Below are 25,587 nucleotides of genomic sequence, written 5' to 3'. Positions count from 1 at the left end.
CCACATGCAGAGTACCATAGCATCCACATGTAGAGTACCATAGCATCCACATGTAGAGTACCATAGCATCCACATGTAGAGTAACATAGCATCCACATGCAGAGTACCCTAGCATCCACATGCAGAGTACCATAGCATCCACATGCAGAGTACCATAGCATCCACATGCAGAGTACCATAGCATCCACATGTAGAGTACCATAGCATCCACATGTAGAGTACCATAGCATCCACATGTAGAGTACCATAGCATCCACATGCAGAGTACCATAGCATCCTCATGCAGAGTACCATAGCATCCACATGTAGAGTACCATAGCATCCACATGCAGAGTACCATAGCATCCACATGTAGAGTACCATAGCATCCACATGTAGAGTACCATAGCATCCACATGTAGAGTACCATAGCATCCACATGTAGAGTACCATAGCATCTACATGCAGAGTACCATAGTATCCACATGTAGAGTACCATAGCATCCACATGCAGAGTACCATAGTATCCACATGTAGAGTACCATAGCATCCACATGCAGAGTACCATAGTATCCACATGCAGAGTACCATAGCATCCACATGTAGAGTACCATAGCATCCACATGCAGAGTACCATAGCATCCACATGTAGAGTACCATAGCATCCACATGCAGAGTACCATAGCATCCACATGCAGAGTACCATAGCATCCACATGCAGAGTACCATAGCATCCACATGCAGAGTACCATAGCATCCACATGCAGAGTACCATAGCATCCACATGCAGAGTACCATAGCATCCACATGTAGAGTACCATAGCATCCACATGCAGAGTACCATAGCATCCACATGTAGAGTACCATAGCATCCACATGTAGAGTACCATAGCATCCACATGCAGAGTACCATAGTATCCACATGTAGAGTACCATAGCATCCACATGCAGAGTACCATAGTATCCACATGTAGAGTACCATAGCATCCACATGCAGAGTACCATAGTATCCACATGCAGAGTACCATAGCATCCACATGTAGAGTACCATAGCATCCACATGCAGAGTACCATAGTATCCACATGCAGAGTACCATAGCATCCACATGTAGAGTACCATAGCATCCACATGTAGAGTACCATAGCATCCACATGTAGAGTACCATAGCATCCTCATGTAGAGTACCATAGCATCCTCATGTAGAGTACCATAGCATCCACATGCAGAGTACCATAGCATCCACATGCAGAGTACCATAGCATCCACATGCAGAGTACCATAGCATCCACATGCAGAGTACCATAGCATCCACATGTAGAGTACCATAGCATCCACATGTAGAGTACCATAGCATCCACATGTAGAGTACCATAGCATCCTCATGTAGAGTACCATAGCATCCTCATGTAGAGTACCATAGCATCCACATGCAGAGTACCATAGCATCCACATGCAGAGTACCATAGCATCCACATGCAGAGTACCATAGCATCCACATGCAGAGTACCATAGCATCCACATGTAGAGTACCATAGCATCCACATGCAGAGTTCCATAGCATCCACATGTAGAGTACCATAGCATCCACATGTAGAGTACCATAGCATCCACATGCAGAGTACCATAGCATCCACATGTAGAGTACCATAGCATCCACATGTAGAGTACCATAGCATCCACATGTAGAGTACCATAGCATCCACATGTAGAGTACCATAGCATCCACATGCAGAGTACCATAGCATCCACATGCAGAGTACCATAGCATCCACATGTAGAGTACCATAGCATCCACATGTAGAGTACCATAGCATCCACATGCAGAGTACCATAGCATCCACATGCAGAGTACCATAGCATCCACATGCAGAGTACCATAGCATCCACATGTAGAGTACCATAGCATCCACATGCAGAGTACCATAGCATCCACATGTAGAGTACCATAGCATCCACATGCAGAGTACCATAGCATCCACATGTAGAGTACCATAGCATCCACATGTAGAGTACCATAGCATCCACATGTAGAGTACCATAGCATCCACATGTAGAGTACCATAGCATCCACATGCAGAGTACCATAGCATCCACATGCAGAGTACCATAGCATCCACATGCAGAGTACCATAGCATCCACATGTAGAGTACCATAGCATCCACATGCAGAGTACCATAGCATCCTCATGTAGAGTACCATAGCATCCACATGCAGAGTACCATAGTATCCACATGCAGAGTACCATAGCATCCACATGCAGAGTACCATAGCATCCACATGCAGAGACCATAGCATCCACATGCAGAGTACCATAGCATCCACATGCAAAGTACCATAGCATCCACATGCAGAGTACCATAGCATCCACATGCAGAGTACCATAGCATCCACATGCAGAGTACCATAGCATCCACATGCAGAGTACCATAGCATCCACATGCAGAGTACCATAGCATCCACATGTAGAGTACCATAGCATCCACATGCAGAGTACCATAGCATCCACATGCAGAGTACCATAGCATCCACATGCAGAGTACCATAGCATCCACATGCAGAGTACCATAGCATCCACATGCAGAGTACCATAGCATCCACATGCAGAGTACCATAGCATCCACATGCAGAGTACCATAGTATCCACATGCAGAGTACCATAGCATCCACATGCAGAGTACCATAGTATCCACATGCAGAGTACCATAGCATCCACATGCAGAGTACCATAGCATCCACATGCAGAGTACCATAGCATCCACATGCAGAGTACCATAGCATCCACATGTAGAGTACCATAGCATCCACATGCAGAGTACCATAGCATCCACATGTAGAGTACCATAGCATCCACATGCAGAGTACCATAGCATCCACATGTAGAGTACCATAGCATCCACATGCAGAGTACCATAGCATCCACATGCAGAGTACCATAGCATCCACATGCAGAGTACCATAGCATCCTCATGTAGAGTACCATAGCATCCACATGCAGAGTACCATAGCATCCACATGCAGAGTACCATAGCATCCACATGTAGAGTACCATAGCATCCACATGCAGAGTACCATAGCATCCACATGTAGAGTACCATAGCATCCACATGTAGAGTACCATAGCATCCACATGTAGAGTACCATAGCATCCACATGCAGAGTACCATAGTATCCACATGTAGAGTACCATAGCATCCACATGCAGAGTACCATAGTATCCACATGTAGAGTACCATAGCATCCACATGCAGAGTACCATAGTATCCACATGCAGAGTACCATAGCATCCACATGTAGAGTACCATAGTATCCACATGCAGAGTACCATAGCATCCACATGTAGAGTACCATAGCATCCACATGCAGAGTACCATAGCATCCACATGTAGAGTACCATAGCATCCACATGCAGAGTACCATAGCATCCACATGCAGAGTACCATAGCATCCACATGCAGAGGAGCATAGCATCCACATGCAGAGTACCATAGCATCCACATGCAGAGTACCATAGCATCCACATGCAGAGTACCATAGCATCCACATGTAGAGTACCATAGCATCCACATGCAGAGTACCATAGCATCCACATGTAGAGTACCATAGCATCCACATGTAGAGTACCATAGCATCCACATGCAGAGTACCATAGTATCCACATGTAGAGTACCATAGCATCCACATGCAGAGTACCATAGTATCCACATGTAGAGTACCATAGCATCCACATGTAGAGTACCATAGCATCCACATGCAGAGTACCATAGCATCCACATGTAGAGTACCATAGCATCCACATGTAGAGTACCATAGCATCCACATGTAGAGTACCATAGCATCCACATGTACAGTACCATAGCATCCACATGCAGAGTACCATAGCATCCACATGCAGAGTACCATAGCATCCACATGTAGAGTACCATAGCATCCACATGTAGAGTACCATAGCATCCACATGCAGAGTACCATAGCATCCACATGCAGAGTACCATAGCATCCACATGCAGAGTACCATAGCATCCACATGTAGAGTACCATAGCATCCACATGCAGAGTACCATAGTATCCACATGCAGAGTACCATAGCATCCACATGCAGAGTACCATAGCATCCACATGCAGAGTACCATAGCATCCACATGCAGAGTACCATAGCATCCACATGCAGAGTACCATAGCATCCACATGCAGAGTACCATAGCATCCACATGCAGAGTACCATAGCATCCACATGCAGAGTACCATAGCATCCACATGCAGAGTACCATAGCATCCACATGCAGAGTACCATAGCATCCACATGTAGAGTACCATAGCATCCACATGCAGAGTACCATAGCATCCACATGCAGAGTACCATAGCATCCACATGCAGAGTACCATAGCATCCACATGCAGAGTACCATAGCATCCACATGCAGAGTACCATAGCATCCACATGCAGAGTACCATAGCATCCACATGCAGAGTACCATAGCATCCACATGCAGAGTACCATAGCATCCACATGCAGAGTACCATAGCATCCACATGTAGAGTACCATAGCATCCACATGCAGAGTACCATAGCATCCACATGTAGAGTACCATAGCATCCACATGCAGAGTACCATAGCATCCACATGTAGAGTACCATAGCATCCACATGTAGAGTACCATAGCATCCACATGTAGAGTACCATAGCATCCACATGTAGAGTACCATAGCATCCACATGCAGAGTACCATAGCATCCACATGCAGAGTACCATAGCATCCACATGCAGAGTACCATAGCATCCACATGTAGAGTACCATAGCATCCACATGCAGAGTACCATAGCATCCTCATGTAGAGTACCATAGCATCCACATGCAGAGTACCATAGTATCCACATGCAGAGTACCATAGCATCCACATGCAGAGTACCATAGCATCCACATGCAGAGACCATAGCATCCACATGCAGAGTACCATAGCATCCACATGCAAAGTACCATAGCATCCACATGCAGAGTACCATAGCATCCACATGCAGAGTACCATAGCATCCACATGCAGAGTACCATAGCATCCACATGCAGAGTACCATAGCATCCACATGCAGAGTACCATAGCATCCACATGTAGAGTACCATAGCATCCACATGCAGAGTACCATAGCATCCACATGCAGAGTACCATAGCATCCACATGCAGAGTACCATAGCATCCACATGCAGAGTACCATAGCATCCACATGCAGAGTACCATAGCATCCACATGCAGAGTACCATAGCATCCACATGCAGAGTACCATAGTATCCACATGCAGAGTACCATAGCATCCACATGCAGAGTACCATAGTATCCACATGCAGAGTACCATAGCATCCACATGCAGAGTACCATAGCATCCACATGCAGAGTACCATAGCATCCACATGCAGAGTACCATAGCATCCACATGTAGAGTACCATAGCATCCACATGCAGAGTACCATAGCATCCACATGTAGAGTACCATAGCATCCACATGCAGAGTACCATAGCATCCACATGTAGAGTACCATAGCATCCACATGCAGAGTACCATAGCATCCACATGCAGAGTACCATAGCATCCACATGCAGAGTACCATAGCATCCTCATGTAGAGTACCATAGCATCCACATGCAGAGTACCATAGCATCCACATGCAGAGTACCATAGCATCCACATGTAGAGTACCATAGCATCCACATGCAGAGTACCATAGCATCCACATGTAGAGTACCATAGCATCCACATGTAGAGTACCATAGCATCCACATGTAGAGTACCATAGCATCCACATGCAGAGTACCATAGTATCCACATGTAGAGTACCATAGCATCCACATGCAGAGTACCATAGTATCCACATGTAGAGTACCATAGCATCCACATGCAGAGTACCATAGTATCCACATGCAGAGTACCATAGCATCCACATGTAGAGTACCATAGTATCCACATGCAGAGTACCATAGCATCCACATGTAGAGTACCATAGCATCCACATGCAGAGTACCATAGCATCCACATGTAGAGTACCATAGCATCCACATGCAGAGTACCATAGCATCCACATGCAGAGTACCATAGCATCCACATGCAGAGGAGCATAGCATCCACATGCAGAGTACCATAGCATCCACATGCAGAGTACCATAGCATCCACATGCAGAGTACCATAGCATCCACATGTAGAGTACCATAGCATCCACATGCAGAGTACCATAGCATCCACATGTAGAGTACCATAGCATCCACATGTAGAGTACCATAGCATCCACATGCAGAGTACCATAGTATCCACATGTAGAGTACCATAGCATCCACATGCAGAGTACCATAGTATCCACATGTAGAGTACCATAGCATCCACATGTAGAGTACCATAGCATCCACATGCAGAGTACCATAGCATCCACATGTAGAGTACCATAGCATCCACATGTAGAGTACCATAGCATCCACATGTAGAGTACCATAGCATCCACATGTACAGTACCATAGCATCCACATGCAGAGTACCATAGCATCCACATGCAGAGTACCATAGCATCCACATGTAGAGTACCATAGCATCCACATGTAGAGTACCATAGCATCCACATGCAGAGTACCATAGCATCCACATGCAGAGTACCATAGCATCCACATGCAGAGTACCATAGCATCCACATGTAGAGTACCATAGCATCCACATGCAGAGTACCATAGCATCCACATGTAGAGTACCATAGCATCCACATGCAGAGTACCATAGCATCCACATGTAGAGTACCATAGCATCCACATGTAGAGTACCATAGCATCCACATGTAGAGTACCATAGCATCCACATGTAGAGTACCATAGCATCCACATGCAGAGTACCATAGCATCCACATGCAGAGTACCATAGCATCCACATGCAGAGTACCATAGCATCCACATGTAGAGTACCATAGCATCCACATGCAGAGTACCATAGCATCCACATGCAGAGTACCATAGCATCCACATGTAGAGTACCATAGCATCCACATGCAGAGTACCATAGCATCCACATGCAGAGTACCATAGCATCCACATGTAGAGTACCATAGCATCCACATGCAGAGTACCATAGTATCCACATGCAGAGTACCATAGCATCCACATGCAGAGTACCATAGCATCCACATGCAGAGTACCATAGCATCCACATGCAGAGTACCATAGCATCCACATGCAGAGTACCATAGCATCCACATGCAGAGTACCATAGCATCCACATGCAGAGTACCATAGCATCCACATGCAGAGTACCATAGCATCCACATGCAGAGTACCATAGCATCCACATGCAGAGTACCATAGCATCCACATGTAGAGTACCATAGCATCCACATGCAGAGTACCATAGCATCCACATGCAGAGTACCATAGCATCCACATGCAGAGTACCATAGCATCCACATGCAGAGTACCATAGCATCCACATGCAGAGTACCATAGCATCCACATGCAGAGTACCATAGCATCCACATGCAGAGTACCATAGCATCCACATGCAGAGTACCATAGTATCCACATGCAGAGTACCATAGCATCCACATGCAGAGTACCATAGTATCCACATGCAGAGTACCATAGCATCCACATGCAGAGTACCATAGTATCCACATGCAGAGTACCATAGCATCCACATGCAGAGTACCATAGCATCCACATGTAGAGTACCATAGCATCCACATGCAGAGTACCATAGCATCCACATGTAGAGTACCATAGCATCCACATGCAGAGTACCATAGCATCCACATGTAGAGTACCATAGCATCCACATGCAGAGTACCATAGCATCCACATGCAGAGTACCATAGCATCCACATGCAGAGTACCATAGCATCCTCATGTAGAGTACCATAGCATCCACATGCAGAGTACCATAGCATCCACATGCAGAGTACCATAGCATCCACATGTAGAGTACCATAGCATCCACATGCAGAGTACCATAGCATCCACATGTAGAGTACCATAGCATCCACATGTAGAGTACCATAGCATCCACATGCAGAGTACCATAGCATCCACATGTAGAGTACCATAGCATCCACATGCAGAGTACCATAGCATCCACATGTAGAGTACCATAGCATCCACATGTAGAGTACCATAGCATCCACATGTAGAGTACCATAGCATCCACATGCAGAGTACCATAGCATCCACATGCAGAGTACCATAGCATCCACATGTAGAGTACCATAGCATCCACATGCAGAGTACCATAGCATCCACATGCAGAGTACCATAGCATCCACATGTAGAGTACCATAGCATCCACATGTAGAGTACCATAGCATCCACATGCAGAGTACCATAGCATCCACATGCAGAGTACCATAGCATCCACATGCAGAGTACCATAGCATCCACATGTAGAGTACCATAGCATCCACATGTAGAGTACCATAGCATCCACATGTAGAGTACCATAGCATCCACATGTAGAGTACCATAGCATCCACATGTAGAGTACCATAGCATCCACATGTAGAGTACCATAGCATCCACATGTAGAGTACCATAGTATCCACATGTAGAGTACCATAGCATCCACATGTAGAGTACCATAGCATCCACATGCAGAGTACCATAGTATCCACATGTAGAGTACCATAGCATCCACATGCAGAGTACCATAGTATCCACATGCAGAGTAACATAGTATCCACATGTAGAGTACCATAGCATCCACATGTAGAGTACCATAGCATCCACATGTAGAGTACCATAGCATCCACATGTAGAGTACCATAGCATCCAAATGCAGAGTACCATAGCATCCACATGCAGAGTACCATAGCATCCACATGTAGAGTACCATAGCATCCACATGTAGAGTACCATAGCATCCACATGCAGAGTACCATAGCATCCACATGCAGAGTACCATAGCATCCACATGCAGAGTACCATAGCATCCACATGTAGAGTACCATAGCATCCACATGCAGAGTACCATAGCATCCACATGCAGAGTACCATAGTATCCACATGTAGAGTACCATAGTATCCACATGTAGAGTACCATAGCATCCACATGCAGAGTACCATAGCATCCACATGTAGAGTACCATAGCATCCACATGCAGAGTACCATAGCATCCACATGCAGAGTACCATAGCATCCACATGTAGAGTACCATAGCATCCACATGTAGAGTACCATAGTATCCACATGTAGAGTACCATAGCATCCACATGCAGAGTACCATAGCATCCACATGTAGAGTACCATAGCATCCACATGTAGAGTACCATAGTATCCACATGTAGAGTACCATAGCATCCACATGCAGAGTACCATAGCATCCACATGCAGAGTACCATAGCATCCACATGCAGAGTACCATAGCATCCACATGCAGAGTACCATAGCATCCACATGTAGAGTACCATAGCATCCACATGCAGAGTACCATAGCATCCACATGTAGAGTACCATAGCATCCACATGATACCGTCTGCTGCTTGGAACATGAGTCTTCCAATTGCCTCTTAATGTTTTCAATCACTAGTAGGGTTATTTTTCTGGTCCTTGACTCAGGTGCAAAATGTTCCCCAAGGTCTGCCTTGTGTGTTGAATAGCCTAAAATAGGGAAGGGAAGAGGGGGGATAGGGTAGAGGGATAGAGAGAGGGATGGAAGGATAGAGGGATAGAGAGAGGGAGGATAGGGTAGAGGGATAGAGAGAGGGATGGAAGGATAGAGGGATAGAGAGAGGGAGGATAGGGTAGAGGGATAGAGAGAGGCATGGAAGGATAGAGGGATAGAGAGAGGGAGGGAAGGATAGAGGGATAGAGAGAGGGAGGATAGGGTAGAGGGATAGAGAGAGGGATGGAAGGATAGAGGAATAGAGAGAGGGAGGGAAGGATAGAGGGATAGAGAGAGGGAGGGAAGGATAGAGGGATAGAGAGAGGGAGGAAAGGATAGAGGGATAGAGAGTGGGAGGGAAGGATAGAGGGATAGAGAGAGTGAGGGAAGGATAGAGGGATAGAGAGTGGGAGGGAAAGATAGAGGGATAGAGAGAGGGAGGGAAGGATAGAGGGATAGAGAGAGGGAGGGAAGGATAGAGGGATAGAGAGAGTGAGGGAAGGATAGAGGGATAGAGAGAGGGAGGGAAAGATAGAGGGATAGAGAGAGGGAGGGAAGGATAGAGGGATAGAGAGAGGGAGGGAAAGATAGAGGGATAGAGAGAGGGAGGGAAAGATAGAGGGAGGGAAGGATAGAGGGATAGAGAGGGGGAGAGAAGGATAGAGGGATAGAGAGAGGGAGGGAAGGATAGAGGGATAGAGAGAGGGAGGGAAGGATAGAGGGATATAGAGCGGGAGGATAGGGTAGAGGGATAGAGAGAGGGATGGAAGGATAGAGGGATAGAGAGAGGGAGGGAGGGAAGGATAGAGGGATAGAGAGAGGGAGGGGAGGATAGAGGGATAGAGAGAGGGAGGGAAGGATAGAGGGATAGAGAGAGGGAGGGAAGGATAGAGGGGTAGAGAGAGGGAGGGAAGGATAGAGGGATAGAGAGAGGGAGGGAGGGAAGGATAGAGGGATAGAGAGCGGGAGGGGAGGATAGAGGGATAGAGAGAGGGAGGGAAGGATAGAGGGATAGAGAGAGGGAGGGAAGGATAGAGGGATAGAGAGAGGGAGGGAGGGAAGGATAGAGGGATAGAGAGAGGCAGGGAAGGATAGAGGGATAGAGAGAGGGAGGGAAGGATAGAGGGATAGAGAGAGGGAGGGAAGGATAGAGAGAGGGAGGGAAGGATAGAGGGATAGAGAGAGGGATGGAAGAATAGAGGGATAGAGAGAGGGAGGGAAGGATAGAGGGATAGAGAGAGGGAGGGAAGGATAGAGGGATAGAGAGAGGGATGGAAGGATAGAGGGATAGAGAGAGGGAGGGAAGGATAGAGGGATAGAGAGAGGGATGGAAGAATAGAGGGATAGAGAGAGGGAAGGAAGGATAGAGGGATAGAGAGAGGGAGAGAAGGATAGAGGGATAGAGAGAGGGAGGGAAGGAAGGATAGAGAGAGGGAGGGAAGGATAGAGGGATAGAGAGTGGGAGGGAAGGATAGAGGGAGAGAGGGAAGGAAAGAGGATGGAAGGATAGAGAGAGGGAGGGAGGGAGGGAGGGAGGGAGGGAGGGAGGGAGGGAGGGAGGGAGGGAGGGAGGGTTTAAGAGAGGAGAGGGTTAGCAAACATTTAAAAGGAAGAGGAAAAAATCCTGTTAGAGGTATTGAAAATAACTGCTGATTTATTAGATGCTACAAATGCACATAGCTAAATGGAGACTCAATGGACAGAGCTGTATCTCCTCAACATACACAGTACTTCATTATGAATAATTCTTCACAGATCTTCATTATGAATAATACTTCACAGTATTTCATTATGTATAATACTTCACAGTACTTCATTATGAATAATTCTTCACAGATCTTCATTATGAATAATACTTCACAGTATTTCATTATGTATAATACTTCACAGTACTTCATTGTGTATAATACTTCACAGTATGTGATTATGTATAATACTTCACAGTACTTCATTGTGTATAATACTTCACAGTATGTCATTATGTATAATACTTCACAGTACTTCATTATGAATAATACTTCACGGAACTTACTTATGTATAATAATTAACAGTATGGCATTATGAATAATACTTCACAGTACTTCATCATGAATAATACTTCACATAATTTCATTATGTATAATACGTCACAGTACTTCATTATGTACAATACTTCACATTACTTCAATATGAATAATACTTCACAGTACTGCATTATGTATAATACTTAACCGTACTTAATTATGTATAATACTTCACATTACTTCATTACATATAATACTTCACAGTACTTCATTATGTATAATACTACACAGTACTTCAGGACGTATACTACTTCACAGTACTTAATTATGTATAATACTTCACAGTACTTCAGAATGTATAATGAAACACATTATTTAATGATGTATAATACTTCATAGTACTTCATTATGTATAATACTTCACAGTACTTCATTATGTATAATACTTTACAGTACTTCATGATGTATAATGATACACATTACTTCAGGATGTATAATACTTCACAGTACTTAATTATGTATAATACTTCACAGTACTTCAGGATGTATAATGATACACAGTACTTCATTATGTATAAGGATACGCAGTACTTCATTACGTATAATACTTCATAGTACTTCATTATGTATAATACTTCACAGTACTTCATTATGTATAATACTTTACAGTACTTCATGATGTATAATGATACACATTACTTCAGGATGTATAATACTTCACAGTACTTAATTATGTATAATACTTCACAGTACTTCAGGATGTATAATGATACACAGTACTTCATTATGTATAAGGATACGCAGTACTTCATTACGTATAATACTTCATAGTACTTCATTATGTATAATGATACACAGTATTTATTGATGTATAATGATACACAGTACTTCATTATGTATAATGATACACAGTATTTATTGATGTTTAATGATACACAGTACTTCATGATGTATAATGATTCACGAGGAGGTCTGATCTCTCACTGCAGAAATTAGCTACCTGATCTCATAGTTCCACTTCAAAATGTTTGGCCATTTATTCTTTGTGGTTAAAGGGTTAAAACAGAAACAACTCAAAGGGTTAAGTTTAGGTATTCATTTTGAGTGGTTATTAAGGTTAGGGCTACGGTTTGGGGAAGACTTAAAACAAAATAATTAAAAACAATGTGCAGTTTCCATGAAGTATCATCAAGTCGTCTCCCTGCTTGCTAGAGAATGTGAACTGCTGTGGGGATATCGACGTGCTCAGGACCTTTTCACACATCCAGAATCCACAGTTCTTTCTTGTGACCAGCCTGCTTAGATGAGCCAAGTGGAAGGGGATGTAATATCTAACAACTTTCTGTCTTTTTGCAAAGCACCATGGGCGATAACGGATAGTGGGTTGGGTTGATCAGACCCTGGCTTTGACCCAAATAGAACTCTATTACCTATACAGTGCTCAACATTTGAGGAGATCCCTATGCACTCTGGTCAGAAGTAGTGCACTGTAAAGGGAATAGGATGCCACTGGGGAAACACTGCCTGTCTGGATGACAGGTTGAACTGGAAGAGGTGAGATGAAGAGGGGATGATAAAGGTGTGGTAGTAGGAAGAGATGGAGGGAGGGGAGATGGAGGGAGGGGAGATAGAGGGAGTAGGTAGAGGGAGGAAAGATGGAGGGAGGGGAGATGGAGGGAGGGGAGATGGAGGGAGTAGATGGAGGGAGTAGGTAGAGGGAGGAAAGATGGAGGGAGGGGAGATGGAGGGAGTAGATAGAGGGAGGAAAGATGGAGGGAAGAGAGATGGAGGGAGGAGACGGAGGGAGGAAATGGAGGGAGGAGAGATGGAGGAAGGAAGAGATGGAGGGAGGAGATAGAGGGAGGAGAGTTGGAAGGAGGAGATAGAGGGAAGAGAGATGGAGGGAGGAGACGGAGGGAGGAGATGGAGGGAGGAGATGGAGGGAGGAGAGATGGAGGAAGGAAGAGATGGAGGGAGGAGATAGAGGGAGGAGAGTTGGAAGGAGGAGATAGAGGGAAGAGAGATGGAGGGAGGAGACGGAGGGAGGAGATGGAGGGAGGAGATGGAGGAAGGAAGAGATTGAGGGAGGAAGAGATGGAGGGAGGAGATAGAGGGAGGAAGAGATGGAGGGAGGATATAGAGGGAGGAAGAGAGTAGAGGGAGGAGATGGGGGAGGAGATGGAGGGAGGAGATAGAGGGAGGAGATAGAGGGAGGAGATGGAGGGAGGACATAGAGGGAGGAGGAGATAGAGGGAGGACATAGAGGGAGGAGGAGATAGAGGGAGGAAGAGATGGAGGGAGGACATAGAGGGAGGAGGAGATGGAGGGAGGAAGAGATGGAGGGAGGACATAGAGGGAGGAGGAGATGGAGGGAGGACATAGAGGGAGGAGGAGATAGAGGGAGGAAGAGATGGAGGGAGGAGATAGAGGGAGGAGGAGATAGAGGGAGGAGGAGATAGAGGGAGGAAGAGATGGAGGGAGGAGATAGAGGGAGGACATAGAGGGAGGAGGAGATAGAGGGAGGACATAGAGGGAGGACATAGAGGGAGGAGGAGATAGAGGGAGGAAGAGATAGAGGGAGGAGATAGAGGGAGGAGGAGATAGAGGGAGGAGATAGAGGGAGGACATGGAGGGAGGAAGAGATGGGGGAAGGAGATATGAAGAGTAGAGATGTGTATGGTAATGACCCCTGTAACAGGGAACTGTTAGTGTGATGGTAGGAACAGAACAGAGCCTGGGCTCTGTCAGATCAGATAGGACCCACTGGTGGGATTGCTACGGGACATGGACATGACACACACGCACGCACGCACGCACGCACGCACGCACGCACGCACGCACACACACACACAGTTCCATAATGTACTGGAGCCATACATGTTGGTGACATACGGGTCTCTGACTCTGTCTGCAGGACGCCCCTGATCGCGGCCCTGGTGATCGGTGCTCTGTTTGTCATCGTCATCGTGGCGCTGAGCGTGGCGGTCTACGTGCGCCGTAAGAGCATCAAGAAGAAGAGGGCTCTGCGCCGCTTCCTGGAGACAGAGGTGAGGGGTCAAGGGTCATCCAGGGTTCGTTGTGACTCAACCAATCAGCTCAGGGAATTAGACATTACATTACTATACTGGTGTGGGGTTATGAGTGGATATTATGTGAAGGATTTCACAGCATGTACTTTATGTATTTCTGAAAAGGATACGATCTCTGTAAACCCTGACATGGTGTTGAACAAGAGACAGTAGCTCCACATGTACTCCACACATCATAGTGCACTGTGTCAAAATGGAGACTTCCAAACTGTTTAACTCCACACCGTAGCTTGCTAAACCTTGGACAGAATATTTAACTGACCCATAAAGTATACAACCACCTCAACATTATGCCTTCTCCATCTCTCGTTGTTTGAGCATTGAGATGAAGTTCCAGGGATTTATTACTAGACTGGAGATTACACTTGGTATTCATTGTAGGGGATGTGTGTGTGTGTGTGTGCGTTCACTTGTGTGTGTGTGTGTGTGTGTGTGTGTGTGTGTGTGTGTGTGTGTGTGTGTGTGTGTGTGTGTGTGTGTGTGTGTGTGTGTGTGTGTGTGTGTGTGTGTGTGTGCGTTCACTTGTGTGTGTGTGTGTGTGTGTGTGTGTGTGTGTGTGTGTGTGTGTGTGTGTGTGTGTGTGTGTGTGTGTGTGTGTGTGTGTGTGTGTGTGTGTGTGTGTGTGTGTGTGTGTGTGTGTGTGTGTGTGTGTGTGTGTGTGTGTGTGTGTGTGTGTGTGTGTGTGTGTGTGTGTGTGTGTGTGTGTGTGTGTGTGTGTGTGTGTGTGTGTGTGTGTGTGTGTGTGTGCGCCCGCAGCTGACCTGGCCACCCAGTTCCATTCCAGAATAGGAGCTGTCGGGGAGCGTTAGGATAATGTACAGGTGAAAGGACAGTGTTATAGACAGCTGTCAGTCTGGAGACGTGTCCAGCCCCGTCTGCTGCAGTCCCACAGCGCTGCAGCACAGAGAGGCTGACGGAGGAACATCCCAATCACTCTTCCTCTGACAAGGGAGAGTCTTAGTGGACACTAATTCATATCCATAATGCTGGATCTTATTGTGGTGCTGGGGGGTAGAAAGAGGGGAAAGGGGGGGGGGGGGGTCAGGGGGGTGACGATCTGGGACTACTGCCCAGTCTACCAAGCCCACTTAAACACACACACACACACACACACACACACACACACACACACACACACACACACACACACACACACACACATACACACACACACACACACACACACCCTGTGACCCTAACACATACACTTTGAATACATCCCCACTCCCCTCCTCCCCTCCACTCCTCCTCCCCACCTCCCCTCCTCCCCACTCCCCCTCCTCCCCACTCCCCTCCTCCCCTCCACTCCTCACCCCCACCTCCCCTCCTCCCCACCTCCCCTCATATACCTCCCCAGCATACTAAATGACCTGTGTACATCGTCTCTGATTGGTTGAAAGAAAGAATCACAAAAGGAGTGGTTTTGATGTGCTATGCTGTCCAGCAGCCCATCTCCTCTCTGATTGGTTAAAAGGAGTGGTTTTGATGTGTTATGCTGTCCAGCAGCCCATCTCCTCTCTGATTGGTTGAAAGGAGTGGTTTTGATGTGTTATGCTGTCCAGCATCCCATCTCCTCTCTGATTGGTTGAAAGGAGTGGTTTTGATGTGTTATGCTGTCCAGCAGCCCTTCTCCTCTCTGATTGGTTGAAAGGAGTGGTTTTGATGTGCTATGCTGTCCAGCAGCCCTTCTCCTCTCTGATTGGTTGAAAGGAGTGGTTTTGATGTGCTATGCTGTCCAGCAGCCCTTCTCCTCTCTGATTGGTTGAAAGGAGGGTTTTTGATGTGCTATGCTGTCCAGCAGCCCTTCTCCTCTCTGATTGGTTGAAAGGAAGGTTTTGATGTGCTATGCTGTTCAGCAGCCCTTCTCCTCTCTGATTGGTTGAAAGGAGGGTTTTGATGTGTTATGCTGTCCAGCAGCCCTTCTCCTCTCTGATTGGTTGAAAGGAGGGGTTTTGATGTGCTATGCTGTCCAGCAGCCCTTCTCCTCTCTGATTGGTTGAAAGGAGTGGTTTTGATGTGCTATGCTGTCCAGGGGCCCTTCTCCTCTCTGATTGGTTGAAAGGAGGGTTTTTGATATGCTATGCTGTCCAGCAGCCCTTCTCCTCTCTGATTGGTTGAAAGGAGGGTTTTTGATGTGCTATGCTGTCCAGCAGCCCTTCTCATCTCTTCTTCTGGCTGATGAAACAGTGAGTTTTTTCAGAGAGTGCTGAGTGAAGTGATTGCACTATTGACAACTAATGATACAGTTTAGTCACTGGCCATGGAGAATTTAGAATATGACACCTGTCTCTCTGTAGAAGGTTAGAGAGAGAGAGAGAGGGAGAGAGACAGAGACAGAGCAGCAAGATTTGTGACCTGTTGCCACAAGAAAAGGGCAACCAGTGAAGAACAAACACCATTGTAAATACAACCCATATTTATGTTTATTTATTTTAACTTGTGTGCTTTAACCATTTGTACATTGTTACAACACTGCATATATATAATATGACATTTGTAATGTCTTTATTGTTTTGAAACTTCTGTATGTGTAATGTTTACTGTTCATTTTTATTGTTTATTTGACTTTTGTATATTATCTACCTCACTTGCTTTGGCAATGTTAACACATGTTCCCCATGCCAATAAAGCCCCTTGAATTGAATTGAATTGAATTGACAGAGAGAGACAGAGAGAGAGAGAGAGAGAGAGAGAGAGAGAGAGAGAGAGAGAGAGAGAGAATTCTGCATGCAGAGTCTCAATTTGGTGTTTGTCCCATTTTGTGAAATCTTGGTTGGTGAGCGGACCCCAGACCTCACAACAATAAAGGGCAATGGGTTCTTTGACTGAGTCAAGTATTTTTAGCCAGATCCTAATTGGTATGTTGAGTTTTATGTTCCTTTTGATGGCATAGAAGGCCCTTCTTGCCTTGTCTCTCAGATCGTTCACAGCTTTGTGGAAGTTACCTGTGGCGCTGAAGTCTAGGCCAAGGTATGTATAGTTTTTTGTGTGCTCTAGGGCAACGGTGTCTAGATGGAATTTGTATTTGTGGTCCTGGCGACTGGACCTTTTTTGGAACACCATTATTTTGGTCTTACTGAGATTTACTGTCAGGGCCCAGGTCTGGCAGAATCTGTGCAGAAGATCTAGGTGTTGCTGTAGGACCTCCTTGGTTGGTGACAGAAGTATCAGATCATCAGCAAACAGTAGACATTTGACTTCAGAGTCTAGTAGGGTGAGGCCGGGTGCTGCAGACTGTTCTAGTGCCCTCGAAATTCATTGATATATATGTTGAAGAGGGTGAGTCTCTCTATGTACTCTCTCTACATTTTACATTTACATTTTAGTCATTTAGCAGACGCTCTTATCCAGAGCGACTTACATACATTTTGAGTGCATACATTTTATTAAAAAAATTTTACATACTGAGACAAGGATATCCCTACCGGCCAAACCCTCCCTAACCCGGACGACGCTATGCCAATTGTGCGTCGCCCCACAGATCTCCCGGTTGCGGCCGGCTGCGACAGAGCCTGGGCGCGAACCCAGAGACTCTGGTGGCGCAGCTAGCACTGCGATGCAGTGCCCTAGACCACTGCGCCACCCGGGAGACTCTATATCTCCTCTCTCTGTCCTCTCTCTATATCTCCACTCTCTGTGTCTAGCTCCTCTATGTCCTCTCTCTCTATCACCTCTCCCTCTCTCCTCTCTCCATCCAACTCTTGAAACCCTTTTTATATATCTCTTTCTCGCATTTATATGTATATTCCTTTCCTCACTCTTCTCTAACTTCTAAGGCAGATGAATGAAAATATAAGGTCTAAGGCTTTTTGAAGACAGATTTTTTTTAAATGCTTGTCTCTGAGACTGTGTGGAGCTACCAAGGCCTTTCCCAGATTACTCTTTGACCCCTGACCCCTGATTTGAACATTGACTCCTTGTCTGTCTGCTGGAGCAACACTAATAGGTTTAGTTGTCCCGCTGTACTTGCTCTGTGGGCTCCACCTCCCCTTCTCCTCTGTGGGCTCCACCTCCCCTTCTCCTCTGTGGGCTCCACCTCCCCTTCTCCTCTGTGGGCTCCACCTCCCCTTCTCCTCTGTGGGCTCCACCTCCCCTTCTCCTCTGTGGGCTCCACCTCCCCTTCTCCTCTGTGGGCTCCACCTCCCCTTCTCCTCTGTGGGCTCCACCTCCCCTTCTCCTCTGTGGGCTCCACCTCCCCTTCTCCTCTGTGGGCTCCACCTCCCCTTCTCCTCTGTGGGCTCCACCTCCCCTTCTCCTCTGTTCAGAGCCAAGGGGCCATTTCAGCACCACATGCTAGAGTGGGCCAGTGGACAGCTCCCTTACTTGATTTCAAGTCAGGCATTAGATTTTCAGTCCCAGGGCACCAGACAGCCCCTCACTGTTCTAGACTCCTAGTCTTTGTTTTTGTCCAGGTTTACTGGGAATCATCTTTCTTTCATAATTTTTTTTATTATTCTCTCTCTCTCTCTCTCTCTCTCTGTCTCTCTCTCTCTCTCTCTCTCTCTCTCGTTCTCTCTGCATTTTTTTCCACAGATAATGGAATACCTTATTTTATGGTTTGGGGGCATTGAGTTTCTTTTTGTTGATGTTGTTGTTGTTGTTGATTCTGTAAATGCCACATTTCAAGCTCTGCATGGTAAAATCTATCACCCCTCTGCAGTGCCGTGCTGCTCCACCTCATCTGGCAGAGGCAGGCTGGGATATTCTCCAGTGGAGTGTGTGTCAGAGAGAGGGCTCAGGGCCGTGATAGAGTGGTAGTAGGTTCACACGCTGAGAGGGCCATGCTGTTGTTATTCATTGGGACCATGACTGGACTGGAGGGCTGTTGGATAACAGAGAGAGTAAATTAATAGAACTTGCCTCTCTCTCTCTCTCTCTCTCTCTCTCTCTCTCTCTCTCTCTCTCTCTCTCTCTCTCTCTCTCTCTCTCTCTCTCTCTCTCTCTCTCTCTCAATTCACTCTCTTTCTTTCTCTCTCTCTCTCTCTCTCTCTCTCAATTCACTCTCTTTCTTTCTCTCTCTCTCTCTCTCTCTCTCTCTCTCTCTCTCTCTCTCTCCCTTCCCTCTCTTTCCTTCTCTCTCTCCCTCTCCCTCTCTCTCTCTCTCAATTCACTCTCTATTTCTCTCTCTCTCCCTCTCTCTCCCTCTCTCTCTCTCTCTCTCTCTCTCTCAATTCTCTCTCTGTCTCTCTCTCTCTCTCTCTCTCTCTCTCTCTCTCTCTCGCTCTCTCTCCATTCACTCTCTCTCTCTTTCTCTCTCCATTCCCTCCCTCTCCTTCTCTCTTTCAGTCAATGCTACTGTTGGCTCACTTCCACTAGCAATAGCTCAGGGCTTACATGCTAGATCAGACACATGATAATGACTCTGAATGACGCTGGGTGTGTGTAGTGTGTCATTGCAAAGCCGTGGGCAATGTCATGGACCCCAGTGAACGTCTCAGTGATCCTGCTTTTATATCCTACTGAATATCTATATATATGCACCTGACTGATTGAAGTAAACAGACACACACACAGCGAACATAGAGACACACACACACACAAGACACACACCCACACACACACAGCGAGCAGAGACACACACACAGGAACATAGAGACACACACACAGGAACTCAGAGACACACACACACACGTCACACACACACAGCGAGCAGAGACACACACACAGGAACATAGAGACACACACACAGGAACTCAGAGACACACACACACAAGTCACACACACACAGCGAGCAGAGACACACACACAGGAACATAGAGACACACACACACAGGAACATAGAGACACACACACAGCGAACAGAGACACACACACAGGAACATAGAGACACACACACACACAGGAACTCAGAGACACACACACACAAGTCACACACACACAGCGAGCAGAGACACACACACAGGAACATAGAGACACACACACACAGGAACATAGAGACACACACACAGCGAACAGAGACACACACACAGGAACATAGAGACACACACACACACACAGGAACTCAGAGACACACACACACAAGTCACACACACACAGCGAGCAGAGACACACACACAGGAACATAGAGACACACACACACAGGAACATAGAGACACACACATAGCGAACAGAGACACACACACAGGAACATAGAGACACACACACACACAGCGAGCAGAGACACACATACAGGAACATAGAGACACACACACAGGAACATAGAGACACACACACAGCGAGCAGAGACACACATACAGGGAACATAGAGACACACACACACACAGCGAGCAGAAACACACACACAGGAACATAGAGACACACACACACACACACACACACACAAACACACACAGGAACATAGAGACACACACAGGAACATAGAGACACACAGGAACATAGAGACACACAGGAACATAGAGACACACAGGAACATAGAGACACACAGGAACATAGAGACACAGGAACATAGAGACACACAGGAACATAGAGAGACACAGGAACATAGAGACACACACAGGAACATAGAGACACACTGTAGGAACATAGAGACACACAGGAACATAGAGACACACAGGAACATAGAGACACAGGAACATAGAGACACACAGGAACATAGAGACACACAGGAACATAGAGACACAGGAACATAGAGACACACAGGAACATAGAGACACACAGGAACATAGAGACACACAGGAACATAGAGACACACAGGAACATAGAGACACACAGGAACATAGAGACACACAGGAACATAGAGACACACAGGAACATAGAGACACACAGGAACATAGAGACACAGGAACATAGAGACACACAGGAACATAGAGACACACAGGAACATAGAGACACACAGGAACATAGAGACACACAGGAACATAGAGACACACAGGAACATAGAGACACACAGGAACATAGAGACACAGGAACATAGAGACACACAGGAACATAGAGACACACAGGAACATAGAGACACACAGGAACATAGAGACACACAGGAACATAGAGACACACAGGAACATAGAGACACACAGGAACATAGAGACACACAGGAACATAGAGACACACAGGAACATAGAGACACACAGGAACATAGAGACACACAGGAACATAGAGACACAGGAACATATAGACACACAGGAACATAGAGACACAGGAACATAGAGACACACAGGAACATAGAGACACACAGGAACATAGAGACACAGGAACATAGAGACACACAGGAACATAGAGACACACAGGAACATAGAGACACACAGGAACATAGAGACACACAGGAACATAGAGACACACAGGAACATAGAGACACACAGGAACATAGAGAGACACAGGAACATAGAGACACACAGGAACATAGAGACACACAGGAACATAGAGACACAGGAACATAGAGACACACAGGAACATAGAGACACACAGGAACATAGAGACACACAGGAACATAGAGACACACAGGAACATAGAGAGACACAAATACACACCAACAAACGAACACACACACTGACTGACAGATAAATGGTCTCATTATGGTGTTTGATGACCGATGCTGAGCTGGTTGATTATGTCGGTGATAAACCTATATGAAGGGCCCTGATAGGCTCATTGGCTCATTAAGATATGTATTGATTGGCTGGCTGATGGAGGTATTGACCATGTGTGTGTGTGTGTGCCTCCCGGTGTGTGTGTGCGTTTGTATGTGTGTGTGTGTGTATGTGGGCCTGTGTGTGTGTATGTGTGTGTGTTCCAGTTGGTGGAGCCCCTGACACCTAGCGGCACGGCCCCCAACCAGGCCCAGCTTCGCATCCTCAAAGAGACAGAGCTCAAGAGGGTTAAGATCCTCGGCTCGGGAGCCTTCGGCACAGTTCACAAGGTACGGTTGGTTGTGCCTCTGTTTGTGAGTGTGCCTTTCATTATCTTGCCTTTCATTATTTTGCCTTTTGTTATTTTGCCTTTCATTATTTTGCCTTTAATTATTTTTGGTTCATGGTTCTGTCCTGATATGACGGATGACAGTGTGACTGTGTGTAATACTGTGTATGTTTGTGAGTGTCTGTCCTTTTTCATTATTTCTGACATTGCTTCTACTCTCTGAGATTGTTGGAAGGGTTTATGTGTCTCCTTTCAGTGTGTCAAAGTGTGTTGATATGTCCATAGGAGTGTGTGTTTAACAGGTAACTCTCCCTGCCTGTGTATTTCAGGGTATCTGGGTCCCAGAGAGAGAGACAGTAAAGATCCCAGTGGTAACTCTCCCTGCCTGTGTATTTCAGGGAATCTGGGTCCCAGAGGGCGAAACAGTAAAGATTCCAGTGGCCATAAAGATCCTGAACGAGACTACGGGGCCCAAAGCAAACGTGGAGTTCATGGACGTGAGTATTACACTACAACCGTGTGTGTGTGTGTGTGTGTGTGTGTGTGTGTGTGTGTGTGTGTGTGTGTGTGTGTGTGTGTGTGTGTGTGTGTGTGTGTGTGTGTGTGTGTGTGTGTGTGTGTGTGTGTGTGTGTGTGTGTGTGTGTGTGTGTGTTACACACATATAACATTGTCTTCTCTGAGATATTAGTTGAGCTCATTCCATCTTCTGAAACCTCAGTCTAGTCAGGTTGATCAGTTCAGCCCAGAAACTCCTCCCCCCAGCTAAATGCCTGACATGTAGTCTATTGCACCAGGTCTGTTCACATCACCACGTGTTTATATGGCATATAGCCTTGTCTGGATCACTGGGTAGAGGGTATGCAGGGAAGAGGACAGAGGGAGAGGGGGTAGAAGCCCTTGACTTGCCTTTGAGCCATGCCTGGGTTGGGGGTAGGATAGAGGATGGGAGAGTATGGGGTAGGACAGAGGATGGGGTAGGATAGAGGATGGGGTAGGATAGAGGATGGGGTAGGATAGAGGGTGGGGTAGGATAGAGGATAGGGTAGGATAGAGGATGGGGTAGGATAGAGGATGGGGTATGGGTTAGGGGATGGGGTTGGATAGAGGATGGGGTAGGGGTAAAGGATGGGGTATGGAATTGAGGATGGGGTAGGGGTAGAGGATGGGGTTTGGAATAGAGGATGGGGTAAGGGTTAGAGGAAGGGGTAGGGATTATAGGATAGGGTAGGGATTATAGGATAGGGTAGGGAATAGAGGATGTGGTAAGGGTTAGAGGATGGGGTAGGGTTAGAGGATGGGGTAGGGATTATAGGATAGGGTAAGGGTTAGAGGATGGGGTAGGGATTATAGGATAGGGTAGGGAATAGAGGATGTGGTAAGGGTTAGAGGATGGGGTAGGGATTATAGGATAGGGTAGGGAATAGAGGATGTGGTAAGGGTTAGAGGATGGGGTAGGGATTATAGGATAGGGTAGGGAATAGAGGATGTGGTAAGGGTTAGAGGATGGGGTTGGGATTATAGGATAGGGTAGGGAATAGAGGATGTGGTAAGGGTTAGAGGATGGGGTAGGGATTATAGGATAGGGTAGGGAATAGAGGGTGTGGTAAGGGTTAGCGGATGGGGTAGGGATTATAGGATAGGGTAGGGAATAGAGGATGTGGTAAGGGTTAGAGGATGGGGTAGGGATTATAGGATAGGGTAGGGAATAGAGGATGTGGTAAGGGTTAGAGGATGGGGTAGGGATTATAGGATAGGGTAGGGAATAGAGGATGTGGTAAGGGTTAGAGGATGGGGTAGGGATTAGAGGATGGGGAAGGGGTTAAAGGATGGGGTTGGGGATAGAGGATTGGGTAGGGATTATAGGATGGGGTAGGATAGAGGATGGTGTATTATAGAGGATGGGAGAGGATGGGGTCAGACAGAGGATGGGGTCGGACAGAGGAAGGGGTAGGAGAGAGGATGGGATAGGGGATGGGGTAGGGGTAGGGTTAGAGGATGGGGTAGGGGTTAGAGGATGGGGTAGGGGTTAGAGGATGGGGTAGGATAGACGATGGGGTAGCGAATGGGGTTGGATAGAGGCTGGGGTAGGCGTTAGAGGATTGGGTAGGATAGAGGATGGGAGAGGATGGGAGAGGATGGGGTAGGATAAAGGATGGGGTAGAATAGAGGATGGGGTAGATTAGAGGATGGGGTAGATTAGAGGATGGGGTAGGACTGAGCATGGGGTAGGATAGAGGATGGGGTAGGATAGAGGTTGGGGTAGGATAGAGGATGAGGTAGGATAGAGGATGGGGTAGGATTGAGGATGGGTTAGAATAGAGGATGGGGTAGAATAGAGGATGGGGTAGGATAGAGGATGAGGTAGAATAGAGGATGGGGTAGGATAGAGGTTGGGATAGGGGTTAGATGATGGGGTAGGATAGATGATGGGGTAGGATAGAGGATGGGGTAGGATAGAGGATGGGGTAGAATAGAGGATGGGGTAGGATAGAGGATGGGGTAGAATAGAGGATGGGGTAGGATAGAGGATGGGGTAGAATAGAGGATGGGGTAGAATAGAGGATGGGGTAGAATAGAGGATGGGGTAGGATAGAGGATGGGGTAGAATAGAGGATGGGGTAGGATAGAGGTTGGGATAGGGGTTAGAGGATGGGGTAGGATAGAGGATGGGGTAGAATAGAGGATGGGGTAGGATAGAGGTTGGGATAGGGGTTAGAGGATGGGGTAGGATAGAGGATGGGGTAGGACAGAGGATGGCTTAGGAAAGACGATGGGGTAGGGTGTAGGATTGGGGTAGGGTCTATCAAGCACGCTGGTTGGAGAGAGAGGCATTTTGCCAAACCTAATTGAAAAGCCCCATCCTCCATGCTTCTCCCTCCTTCCTGTCTCCCTGTGGATGGTGTTGGACATCCAGAGCCCACATGGCTCCCCAGTTTTTAAACTGCAATCTAAAAGCAGGCCCACAGGCTGCCACTGGGACAGTTAGAGACAGACCAGGAGCCAACAAGCTGTTCTCCCTCCTTCTCACACACACATACACACACACAC

The 25,587-nt window shown here is 46.7% G+C and overlaps 1 protein-coding gene across 1 annotated transcript in view; it reads left to right on the top strand.

The window, feature by feature from the left end:
* LOC139532648 (receptor tyrosine-protein kinase erbB-4-like) overlaps positions 1-25,587 on the top strand; it is a 686,205-nt gene that overhangs the window by 583,220 nt on the left and 77,398 nt on the right. Inside the window, exons 17-19 of the mRNA XM_071330551.1 lie at positions 14,513-14,645; positions 22,417-22,539; positions 22,937-23,035. Of these exons, the coding sequence (XP_071186652.1) occupies positions 14,513-14,645; positions 22,417-22,539; positions 22,937-23,035 (355 nt within the window). The remainder of the gene's footprint in view (positions 1-14,512; positions 14,646-22,416; positions 22,540-22,936; positions 23,036-25,587) is intronic.

This window comes from Salvelinus alpinus, chromosome 10 (genome assembly GCF_045679555.1).
Source record: "Salvelinus alpinus chromosome 10, SLU_Salpinus.1, whole genome shotgun sequence".
In the NCBI taxonomy this organism is placed as follows: Eukaryota; Metazoa; Chordata; class Actinopteri; order Salmoniformes; family Salmonidae; genus Salvelinus; species Salvelinus alpinus.
Note: the sequence above shows the minus strand (reverse complement) of the source record. Positions and strands in the feature narration are given on the sequence as shown.